The 12,882-nt window shown below is 41.0% G+C and overlaps 1 protein-coding gene across 19 annotated transcripts in view; it reads left to right on the top strand.

Moving 5' to 3' along the window:
* Positions 1 to 12,882, top strand: part of MAGI2 (membrane associated guanylate kinase, WW and PDZ domain containing 2) — a 618,960-nt gene that overhangs the window by 426,234 nt on the left and 179,844 nt on the right. For 13 of the 19 annotated variants that reach the window (XM_081879061.1, XM_081879059.1, XM_081879060.1 and 10 more), the window contains one exon: positions 503 to 583. The exons of the other annotated variants lie outside the window; for them this stretch is intronic. In XM_081879061.1, the coding sequence (XP_081735187.1) occupies positions 503 to 583 (81 nt within the window). The remainder of the gene's footprint in view (positions 1 to 502; positions 584 to 12,882) is intronic. 19 annotated transcript variants of the gene reach the window in all.

Below are 12,882 nucleotides of genomic sequence, written 5' to 3'. Positions count from 1 at the left end.
ATTTGGAAAGTTTGGTCCTTTGACATTAACTGAAAATATCTTCAAGGAATTTGTGGTTATTATTCATACGCTATAAGAAGAGAAAGAGAACTGATAAAATACAACTACCTATTATCCTCCTGATCTTTAAGAGTAAATGTCATTGCTGTTGGACAGAGTTGTTAAAGGAAAATCAAAATAATTGTTATCTTTGTAGGTGTATATTTTAAGTCCTTTATGGCTGATCCTATGCATTATTGCCTGGAAGTTACATTGAACTCAGTGGGGGGTTACCTCTAAACAGACCTACATAGGATTGATCTGCATAGGTCTAAGCACTTGTTGAGTCTCCTGAAAATGTTTCCATTATTCCCCATATGATAGATATTTTTAACTGAAATTGAATATTCAAATTAGAACCTAGGTTTGTTAGTTAAAAATTGGAAATCCCAATCTCTGGATAAATGTAATTGAGAACTATAATGTCATGGCCCTCAGTCGTCAATTTCCTCTCCCCATACAGATCTTAATCTAATGGGTCGGATCCAAAGGTTCCCTTCTTCCGACGGAGGAAGCTTTCCTCTGACAGAGGAAGAGAATAAAGGTAATAAAGCAAAATTAATGTAATAAAGGTAACTAACATGTCTCTGGGTTTATTTAGTTTTTAACAATGCCAGCACCTATCCAGAAGGCTGATTTTATCCCTGCCACTGCAGGGCTGTTTAAATAAAGAAATGCAATTGATACTCTTGTAAAAATGCTTCTGATCCCCTGGACACATCTGTAGCTAACAGAAGACAAGGGGAGGAGATTTTTACTGATTCCTTTTTCTCTTCTAGCCTCCCTGTGCCACCTTACAGTCTGTGCTGGAGGGTCTCCTAAATATCTGGAGATGATTTTCAGGAGGCATTGGGGATGTTGGTAGAGGGTGAATTGGGGGGGGGGACCAACTGCCTTCATCTCCTTTTAGTGGGGAGGTTTCCACTGAATCAAAAGCCCATCTGTGAGCTCAAGGGCTTTTGTGTGTATTCAGCCTTTTCATTCCGCCCATTCTAAAATTTAAGTAAGTAACTCTACCAAATTATTTCCTTCTACTGTCTTAGGAATCCCATGAATTCTTAAATTATGTCTTCTTATTACATTCTGGATTATTTCTAGTTTTGCCCCTACTCTGTTTAATTCTAATTTATACATACATCCTACATCCTTTTTATTTTTATTTTTTACCAGCATAACTGTCTCTTCCTGATAGTGAATATGTGTTTCACTTAGGTGTTCAAGATTTACCCAATTTGGCTTCAGTGAGTGAATTTTGTCCCTTATAATGTTTAATTTTCCATCTATTAGCTTACCTCTGTTTTGAAAAATAAACCCTTAATTTTGATCCTACAACCTTCCCTCGTTGTTATTTGCTATCTGTGATGCTTTGTGATTTATCTTGTTTCTGAGTCTTCTGAATTGTTTTCTAAGTCTTAAATTCTTTTTTTTTCTCATTTCTTTCAAATGTTTTGGTTTTAAAATAACACCAGTCAAGATTCTCAATTCACCCACACCTCCCTACCGTGACCCCTTCCTTCCCCTTCCCTGATCCTTAGCATCATTCCTCTTGGGTGTTTTCTTCCCATTTTTTGAACATATTTTACTGTCTTAGCCCACTTTAGATATTCAGCCATATGCTGGAGAAATGAGATAGCAAGGAGTCAATCAGATATGTCTGCTTAGGAAATATTTCCTTAACTTTTATTACCCTTATGTCAGTGTAAATTTAATCAAATATTGCAGTTAACAGATTTGAGCTATTCTGTTTGTATACAGCCCAAAGTAAAATAATCCTTCAATATTATATAAAAGAATTAACAACTCTAATAAATCATATGTTTAACTGGTAAAAAATAACAATCCATTCAAGGAATAGTAATCATGTCAGACATCTAAATCATTTTAATAATTCAGATTATTCAGATTAAATCCAAATAACAAAGAGTAAAAGGCAAATAATATAAGACTTCCTTTTATCCAAACATACACAAATGAAAGTTCCTACAAGATGTCAGAATAACTGAATAGAGTCTTGTTTCTTCTTCATGTCCAAGTAAATAGAAGTAGAAATCTAAACAAGGCTAGGAAATAACTAAGCTGTGTACTTTTGTTAACTTTTGAAATCTAAACAAATACAAACTGATCCAAAAAGGTGGAGAGAATAGTGGAGTCCACTCTAGATTTTATTTCTATAAAAAGAAATCCAAACAAGGGGACAAAAATAACTATTGTACTCATTCTGCTTGTTTAGATCCATGCACACAAACACAAATTAGAGGGTAGAAATAAATGCACTCTTGTTCCATCTTCGTATCCAGCTAAACAGAAAAGAAAGTCCCAACACAGAGAATGGCTAACAAAGTGATCCTAAACTCTGGTAGGGTTCATCAAGACAGAGAGGCAGATCAACTACCACATGCAAAACTGCTCTCACTTCACAGCAGCCATGGCAGAAGGTGGAGGTGCTTGGACTGTTTGTCTTGGACATTTTATTTTAGCTGTGATAGCTCCAGGTTGGTGCAGCTGAAGAAACCAAGTGGGCTTCCTTTTGGGGAGTTGGACTACTTCAAGATCTAGCAGATCTATGGCCAGCCCTGTTCTGCCCCTAATGCTCTATTTTTGAGAGGGGACACACAAGGGGTGTTGGATCTGCCACACTACAGCAGGGACCTCCGCAGTGACCTGTGTACTCAGTGCACAGTGTACTCCTTCTGCTTCTGTATAGCTAAACAAATATAAAGAGACTTCACATAAAATGAGAGAAGCACCGGCATGCTGAGTTGACCCTAAGGCAATCATTCCATCAGCACAAGGATCTCTGCCTGCACATCATTTCAGGGGTGCGCAAAGAAGGAGAGAGGAGAAGTCCAGTTGTGCAAATGGAAATCTATCCATTGATCGGATTTGTTAGCAAAATACCACCCACTGTTTCACTGAATAGACAAAGATACAAATTCAAACTACCATGTGGAGACATTTCACTTGGTTATGATCAAACAAAACAGTACCATACCACTAACTGAGATAATCAGTATCTTCAGTTGTTTCATCCATGTTCAGCCAGATCTCAGAGTGATAGATGTATTAGTCCAGGGGTCAGCAACCTTTTTCAGCCGTGGGCCGGTCCACCGTTCCTCAGACCATGTGGTGGGCCATACTATTATTTGGGGGGGAGGGGGTGAACGAATTCCTATGCCCCACAAATAACCCAGAGATGCATTTTAAATAAAAGGACATGTTCTCCTCATGTAAAAACACGCTGATTCCTGGACTGTCCGCGGGCCGGATTGAGAAGGTGATTGGGCCACATCCAGCCCCCGGATCTTAGGTTGCCTACCCCTTTATTAGCCTATGGCAGCAAATTGTCTTGTAGCACATATTTTTTGAGCACATTTATTTTGTGAACATAGGCTTCTGTGGATCCCATTATTATTCACTTAGACAGTGGAAGACAGGAGTGTCTAGCGTGCTCTAGTCCATGGGGTCACAAAGAGTCAGACACGACTAAACGACTAAACAACCACAAAACTCCTACAATATTTGCCTCAAACAGTGTTTTCAAGTTTTGACTTAGTCTCAATAGGTTACATCCTTCCAAACGCAGACTTTTATTTTAAAGAATGGGGAAATTATAAAGATGTATTGATGCTTGTTCAGTATCAAACTGGGACCAGGGAAGTTCTAAACACAAAAGCATGCTTCAATATGCCATAGAAACCTCAGTTAACTTTCTTCCTATGCAATATTTTGGACAATGAAAATGGCAACTATATGGTACAGCTGAAGTACTTCTTTTCTTTAGTTTTGAGAAGTTGTATTATTCTGAAATAAGGAGTGTTTGTTTTGCTTTCATTGACCCTCTGCAATAAGATATAATCTTTGAAATCAAGTTATGCCATACAGACTTCACAACGTTTGCCAGGGATCCATTCTGCATTTTCAAATGAATGATAACATAACTGGAAACTTTTACAAAAGGTGATAATAAATTGTTTCTTCCCTTACCATCTGCTAACATATTCAGAGAGGCTAAAGGCTTTTAAAATATAATAATAAATTCAAAAACACACACACATTAATTAAACTTATTTATTTATAGCATATATAGAGGCTACCCCATAACCATTTTCTCTGGGTGGCTCGCAAACATAAATTAATAAAACATAATAGTAAAATCTAATTACTGTTTTTTAAAAACTGCCGCAGACCACAGATGATCCATTAACACAGTGAGAATGATAGTAAAATCAGGCAGCAGCAAGATCTAAAATTACACACTAAAAGCCTGCCATAATATATAGACGTGAAAGGATGTGCCTGCTTCTCCACATCTGTTCCTCAAGCATCCCGAAATTACCCCTTCATGGCAAGCTACGCAGCTTTCCCCTGAAATGCATCTCCCTCCCAAATCATATCCTAAGATGTACGGAATATGGGCAGGGTTTATGGTTCTCATACACTACTGCTCAATATTGTTGGTGGCTGAGACTGCTCTAGTTTCTTGATATGTGAATGTTCCTTTAAGGGAGAAATATTTGGAGAGTGCCATTACTAATTATTAATTATTTAAAGCATAAAATAAAGTGGTTTACATAAGTGCAATAAAAGTAAGGCAATTCCTGCTGGCAAGCTCGTAATATAAAGGTCACAACACAAAAGGAAACTCAGACACCAATCCTAAAAGCAGCATCTCAAGTTTGCCTCCTCGCCAAACTGCAGTCGTGGTCATTTGCAGGATCAAACTGCATCCAAACCATCAGTGATGTGGGAACAATGCACCAGAGAGTAATAGGAGGAGACAGACCATAGAGAAGGAAATGGCTAGAGCAGACTACACAGGCCACTACCAGCCAGAGTAGCTTCATGAGAGGCCACCTACACTTGGGGACATTCCAATGAGCTTTGAAAGAATTATATTTTCTGAACTGGGGGTGGGGTGGGGGAGAGAAAGAAGCTAAACACGGAAAAACACGAGAGGGGGCTGTTTTCTTCCTAGCACCATTAAGATGCCTCAAAACCTCATGGTTTATGAGCAATTATTGTTCCAGCAGCATTTACTGGAAGATGGATTGGGCTGGGTTGCATTAAAATTGTGAGCAAAAGCAACATTATTTTTTTAATCAGCCTGCTTATCTCACAGTTATCTCACAGTCAGCTAATCTCTGTTTGCTGAAAACTGTTTCCATGTATTAATAGCACAGAAAGCATAACATCTCAATGTTGCCCTTGTGTCATGTTTGTATCTACGCATTTCACACACTTATGTGCAGGTGCTCCAAAGATTTGCACTTTGCATTTTACTCTGCTTAATTCTCAACCATGTGTGAACAGGAATTAATGGCCACATCTTGCCTACTATTCAGCTGGCAAGTCTTCTTTTCCTGGCCCTCTTCATCAATCATGCAGTGCTGTTAAATAACCGGATTACTTTTTAGGGCACAAACTGAGCCAGCAGAGACACTCACGCTTTTCAGATAACTTAGCACACTGAACTGAATAAGACTAAACTGGCTTAAAGGCAAGGATCCTGGCTTCTGCTGTTTTGTGAATCATAGCCTATCCCAAGAGCAGGAATTGGTTGTGTTTATATGTGATATTTACTGTAGGACTGGGAGGCCATTATCAGAAGATACTAATCAGCTTCTGTGCCTCACATTTGAATTTGGGCATTTATTATCCTTAGGGCAACTATTTCACATCAATACCTGCAGTAAATATGTATGTCAACAAATTCTAAACCTTCCATAGCAAACCCGTCAATTGTGGCTTTATCGGGATTTCCAAATATGATCACCAGTAAACATCAAAGTGCCTTTATCACACAACTGCTTCACAGAGACCAACACATAGCCCAAAATAATGTTTGTTGATAAGACTGAATATATTAAAAGAACACTTACAGAAATAACCTGAAATGCTAGTGGAAGACAAAAAATACAAATCTAAGCTTAAATCACCAGCACATTAATACACCAATAATACAGATTTATAGACTCCAAATGAATAAATCCAATTTATAAGTGAAGCTCTTCAGATCTGGGTTCAGAGAAAATAACTTCTGGGGCTTCCTCCTGTACTTGGTGGCAGGCTGGATCAGACCCAAGAAACAGACTCTGAATACTGGCAAGATTGTGGGTGGTGGTTCCTGAGTCTAAATAGTTGGTCAATTGCCTGCCTTGAACGGGGTCATATTTATTCTGAAAGATCAGGTTTGTAGTCAGGAATGCTCCTGGATCCGTCTTTGTCACTAGAGGCCCAGCTGACCTCAGTGGCTAGGTAGGAGCTGCAGCAATTCTGGACTGGAATATCCTGACCACTGTTGTCCATCCATGCACTGGTAACTTCTAGGTTGAATTTTAGAAATGGTAGACGCTAGTTTGGAAGCTGCAGCTGGTGCAAAATGCTCACTGGAGCAGGATATCAGCAACCGCTGTTGAAACAATTGCAGTGACTGCCAATTAGCTGCTAGACAAGGTTCAAGGTGCTAGTTTCAGTGTTTAAAGGAATCGGGCTTTTAGTGTTGTGGCTCTTGCCCTTTGGAATGCCCTTCCTTTTCCTCTTTCAACAAAACTTCTCCAGTCTGCATCTGTATTGGAATAAAAAAGAAAGAAAGATGTTTTATCACTTGTTTACTGCCCTGGGCTCCTTTCAGTGGGAGGGCAGGATACAAATGGAATTAATTAATGCCAGCTATTTGAAAATTTGACTACTAGTTGTGAGATAGATTACCATTGCTTCTAGACTCAGCTGTCCTTCAGTGGTCAGGTAATCCAGGTGAAATATCAAAATGTTACATCTCATTCAGTTTTAGGTTCTGGAACCTTTAATTTTGGCACTCCTCTACCAAGCCATTTCTCAGGCCAAATAGCCTACCAAATTCCGAATCAGATCAACACCTCTGCCGTGCTCACACAGAAGGCATCCAGCATTAAATGTGTGAATGGGAACTCATGTACGAGACAGATTGCCCTACCCACTCGATGCCAACAAGTGCTTTGGCCATGCCCCCTCAGCACAGTAGGATAAGCATGAGTGTGAAGATCCTCCAGAGGGAGAGCCTTGCATACAGTTTTCAGGAGGACATAAGTCAGTATCTAGGTGGTGAGGGTGGCTCACTCATTCATAAGGCTGGCTCACTCATTCACACATTCGTACGGAACACATGAATTCTTTTGTAGTAGTTAAGGAGAAGAGAGCTTAACTATGAGCCTGGTTTCAGATGACACATGAAGCCAAGCATTGGTTTAGCTGCTGTGCTGTGCTAAAAGGACTAGGGAGCAAAGCGGCTTGGATCTTCTCCCTGGGAGCCCTTCTGTTTGCTCTAAGCCATAGTTTGGCTCTGTGTTTCATGTGAATGCAGCCTCTGTGAGTGTCCTAACTTAATGGATGGCAATTAGCATATCTGTTTTTCTATTTAAGCTGCAGTAAGGACGCGGGTGGTGCTGTGGATTAAACCACTGAGCCTAGGACTTGCCGATCAGAAGGTTGGCGGTTCGAATCCCCACAACGGGGTGAGCTCCCATTGCTCGGTCCCTTCTCCTGTCAACCTAGCAGTTCAAAAGCATGTCAAAGTGAAAGTAGATAAATGTACTGCTCTGGTGGGAAGGTAAATAGTGTTTCCGTGCGCTGCTCTGGTTCGCCAGAAGCGGCTTAGTCATGCTGGCCACATGACCCGGAAAAACTGTCTGCGGACAAACGCCAGCTCCCTCGGCCAGTAAAGCAAGATGAGCGCCGTAACCCCAGAGTCGTTTGTGACTGGACTTAACTGTCGGGGTCCTTTACCTTTGCCTAAGGTTTATATCCAAAGGGATTTAACAACCTGACGCTGTAAGTACAGCTCTAATTCCTAAGCTGTTCTTAAATATGGAGGGTTTATCTCCTGCACATGAAAATGATGTTATGTCCTCTCAAAAATCCAATCATATTTATACAGTGGTGCCTCGCAATACAAAATTAATTCGTTCCGCGAGTTGCTTCATCTTGCGATTTTTTCGTCTTGCGGAGCGCGGATTCCCTGGGTATTTAAGAATTCCCTGGGCTTTAAGAAAAAGGAAGCAAACCCGCAAGACGTTTTCACCTTGCGAAGCAAGCCCATAGGGAAATTCGTCTTGCGAAGCACCTCGAAAAACAGAAAACCCTTTCGTCTAGCGGGTTTTTCGTCTTGTGAGGCATTCGTCTTGTGGGGCACCACTGTATTGCAATAAAAGGTATATTACAGGCTACCAAAATGATATCTTGGGGTGTCTACAATAACAAAAGAAATTAGTAAAACCACCTGGAAACATAAATGCTCCCTTAACACATATCTTTAGATATCTGCAAGGAAACAATAATTTGTATCTGGAGAACGAGGTTTAGAATGAGAACCAGTGTTTGCCAGCCTGGGCTGTAGCTCAGTGGCAGAGAACCTGCCTCGCATGCACAAGGTCCCAGGTTCAATGCTCAGCATCTCTAGGTACCACTGGGAGAGACTACTGCTGGAAATCCTGGAGAGTCGCTGCCAGTCGGTGTAGACAATATGGAGTTAGATGGGTCAAAAGGAAGCTCCCTGTGTTCCTATGGTATTCTGCTACGCTGGGGAGCCAAGAAAGGGAACTGTGAAATCATGTCATCTTAGGCATTTTTAAAGATGAAGACGGATGTCATATTTTGAGTATATTGCTAGCATTTTGTGTTTACTGTTAAATCCATGTACTTGTTTCCATTCTCAGGCAAGCCTGGGGGTGGGGGGTGGAGACACGGTGCTGCAGTCTAATTAAATTCAGGAAATGTGTTTTTCTTTCTCTCCTATGAATATGATTGGCTAGTGCTTGTGACATCACTAAAAAACCTGCCTATTCTGAGAACATGATTTTTTTTAAAAAATGTAGATTAATAATGCTCACCTTTTTTAAAAAAAATGTTTAATCTGGATAAGCCACCTGCATGAAGGCAGGTGGATTCATTTGTGTGGCAGGCGCATTAGAGGATCTGTGGAAATTAACTAGCATAAAAGGACCCATCACAGCACAGACCAATGCAGCTGGAATCTCTCTGGCAATCTGAAGTGAATAGTACCATACCCAGCCCACCTGAGCTCAGGCCAGGAGCTGGTCACCCTCTCAGGACCCTGTAGGAGGCTCCACCTTATGCTTAGATGCTGCCCAAAGTCATTTCCACCTAAGTCGTAACAGATAAGTTGGTTAAATGCCTAATAAAAGCCTGCTGTCCAGTGAAAGTAAGGTGAAAACCCCTCAAGTCTGCCTTGGAGCAGAATGAAGCCTCAACCATGAGTAACTGGATTGGTAAGCAGTCCAAAGAGCAATGATTAAAAAAAAAATGGAGCAACATAAAAAGCAAATATTTTTAGTTATTGAGCATTTTCTGGTTGCTAAAGCTCTGAGAAATCAAGTGGAAGTTGCATTGCAAACCGAACTAAAACTGTATTAAAGAGGCATTAACAAATGTTACTTGGAAAACAGAATAAGTAGCAAACATTCGGCTGGGGGTTTTTTAGAAGAGAAAATGCCGTGAAAAGTACATAACTCAACTAAGCACATAACTCAGCTATCTCAATCTGCAGTACCGGTCTCGATAAGAAAATTAAATTGTTTTCCTGTTGGCTGGAGTTAAAGCTTCCTCTAGTTTCAGATAAGAGACTTTTATCACACGGTTCTACTTCCTTTCATTGCGGGCTTTGTATTTGTCTGGCAGATGTCAAGGATAGGACTATTTCTGGCAAGAACAGAATGCATTCAAGCCAAATGTTCTAGTTATTGATAATATTGCATAAGAACCGTGTTAGTACAATAACATGCAGTTATTCAGATAGAATGAAAACGTCTGCTATCCCACTAGCACCACAGTGTTATACAGGTCTACCAGGAAGAAAGTCCCATTGAGTTCAGTGGGGCTTGCTCCTAGATGAATGGCTACAGTGGTACCTCTGGTTGTGAACACTTTAGGTAACAAGCTCCACTAACCCAGAAGTACATGGTCCTGGAAGCAAACTTTGCCCCTGGATGCAAGCGGAAATCGTGCACCAGAGGCGCGCGCGGAGTCGCGTTCAAGCCTAAAACAGTTTATATCCCTAATTTACTCCAGGAAACTGCTGAGCCAAATTCTCACTTCTTCCATTGATCTGTGTGCAATAATCCTGGATGCCCCATATTCCTAACTTTAAATCTTGACTTCATATTATTGTAGCTTCCCTAGTATACATTATCTCTATGCATTTTACACTTCATCCTTTCTAACACTCCACGCATGCATTCTTCCTAGTGCTGGATCCATTGGGCCAATGTTCCCTTAATTATTGCATTTACACACACACACACACACACACACGTGCACACACACACACACACACACACACACACGGCTCATTCTGGGAATATGAAGCAAGGAAGTCTTTGCTTGTATGCTTGTTAGTATTATAAGCATCAAGCCTGGTTTACACATAACAACAAACCATTATTTGTTGCTAACAGCATAAGCCAGAATGAACCTTGGACTCACATGCCATCCCTCCCTTCAGGCAGAAGAATAGAAGATTTAAAGCTTTAATACCTGTTCTGAACCTAAATTCCCATTCATCCAAACTCAGGAAACCGTGGTTTCTGAAAATTGCAGTTACGGATATAGGAAGCAACTTTGTACTGTACCTAGTTAAACAATCGTTCCACCTTACCCAATAAGGTCTACCAAACAGTACACTTGGCTCTCCAGCTGTCATTAGACTCCAACTCCCATCAGCCCAGCCAGCATGGCTGATCATCAGGGATAATGAGTGTCGTAATCCAATTGCATATGGGAGGCCACTGGTTAGTCACCTTGGTCTACCTTATCTGACAGGGTCTCTCCAGAGTGTCAGACAGGAGTCATTCCTGGACATGCCTGGAGGTGATGGGGCTGAACCTTCAATCTTTTGCATAAAGAGTGTGTGTTATCCCAGAAGTACAGGTGAAACTCGGAAAATTAGAATATCGTGGAAAAGTTCATTTATTTCAGTAATTCAACTGTAGCCCTTCTTCAAGCTAATATATCTAACCAGGATATGAAAGGATGAAACAGGAAACTGTAACTTAGAATAAATCTCCTTCCCAAACATACAAAGGGGAGGGTGCGAATGTGAACCCGAGGCTTATGTAGACTTGTTACTGTTCATAACAACCACCACTGGTGGTTCTGCCTTGACCACGTCACAGTTCCTTATTACTCAGGCTTCAGATGTTCTAAATATCTTCTAAATCACCTGCATATTCTCCTAAGCTAAACTGGGACAAAACAAACGCTTACTCATAATCACATAAGTTGTGTAGATAGACCATTGGGATGGTCTTTGCCGAGTTGAGTTTGTCATCTGTCTAAATTCCTGTGCACTTTGTGTAATAAAGTTCCTTCTGAGATACCTGCTCAGAACAGCTTTAATTAGACCATTTAGCCTAATGGAAATGTGTTACCCAGGGCACAGGATGATAAAAATGACTGCTTAGCTGTAGTCAATGAAAACTTTGGTGTTTAATCCAGCAATTCCACCAGGTTTCAATTTCTTTCATTGAATAAAGTTTATCTTCCTGTTTGGTTTTATCCTGTTTCCCCCTCATTATTGAGGACAGCTGTGTTTAATGAGATCTATAAGATCTAGACTCCCTCCTTCTCCTGCCAATCCTTCCTTCCTGTCAGGGCTGGAATCAGGCATAGGTCAGCAACAAAACAATAAATCAACCAAGGCAGTGAAGTTAATTATTTATTCCAGAAAACAAACCACAGCCCCAGCCTAGTGGTCTCAGCAACTCTTTCTAGGAGGTCTTGCCCCTGGTGAAGCAGTTGACTGAAGGCCTCAGAGTCTGACCTGTGCTCTGCTGCAGTCTCTTTCTGTTCACTAGACCCTGTTACCTCTTCTGCTTCCTCCCTCTCCTCCCCCCAGTCTGCTTCTTCCCTCTCCTCCCCCCAGTCTGCTTCTTCCCTCTCCTATCACCAGTCTGCTTTCTCCCTCTGACCATTCATTCATTGTCATTCCACCACCAATCCCCTGGTTCTGAGCATTCTTCCCCAGAGAGTTCCTTAGGGGATTCCCTGGCTTGTGTCTCCCATGACTCTTCTGCTTCCAGCCAGCCCATGACACTTCCCTTCTTCTTTTTTTCCTTCCCAGCTCCTTACTGGCAACTCCAGACCCTTATGTACTCTTCCTCTTTCCTTCCACCCCTTAGGCAGTGCATTTTCTGACTGTATTCTTCCAACATGTTTTGCCCCTGGGCAGCTCCACTTCTGATCCTAACACCTCTGCGTTTTGTGTGATCAGTCAAGGAGTCACACAGAGTCTAACTGTGCCTGCCAGAATCCTCTCACATATACATAAAGACAAAACCTAGACGAGACCTTTGAGTCTAATACTAAAATAAAAGCTGGCTGCATATGTTAGCAGAGTGGAGTCACCTGATAGGATCTGGCAGCTACAAAATTAGTATTGCTGGATTGTCCCATGTTACAGACATGGTCATTAAAAACACAGCAGCTCATTGTAGGAATGGAATGGAAAGTCTTCAAGTGGAGTCTTCCCTTCATATCCTTTGCTTAAGGGCTTTCCCTATCTAATTTTTGTACACCATACATTGTGTACTGGACTAGACATGGTAGCATATTATCCACTGTGTATGATAGGAAAAGTGCTTTGGCAGACCACTTAGCTGGGACCCTAAAGACCTCTGTTCAGTTCCCTGCCCCAAGCACACTCTGTCATCATGAATTAACTATTAAAACTATATTGTACTTCACACATGGTAATTCATCACTTGCTTGTATACATTTTGTGAAGATAAAGCATCATTAAGGAAAACTATTAATTGTTTGCTAATAAAGTGCATTGTGATTCTTTTTGGCAAG

The sequence above is a fragment of the Podarcis erhardii genome (assembly GCF_964252035.2).
Source record: "Podarcis erhardii genome assembly, chromosome: 10".
In the NCBI taxonomy this organism is placed as follows: Eukaryota; Metazoa; Chordata; class Lepidosauria; order Squamata; family Lacertidae; genus Podarcis; species Podarcis erhardii.
Note: the sequence above shows the minus strand (reverse complement) of the source record. Positions and strands in the feature narration are given on the sequence as shown.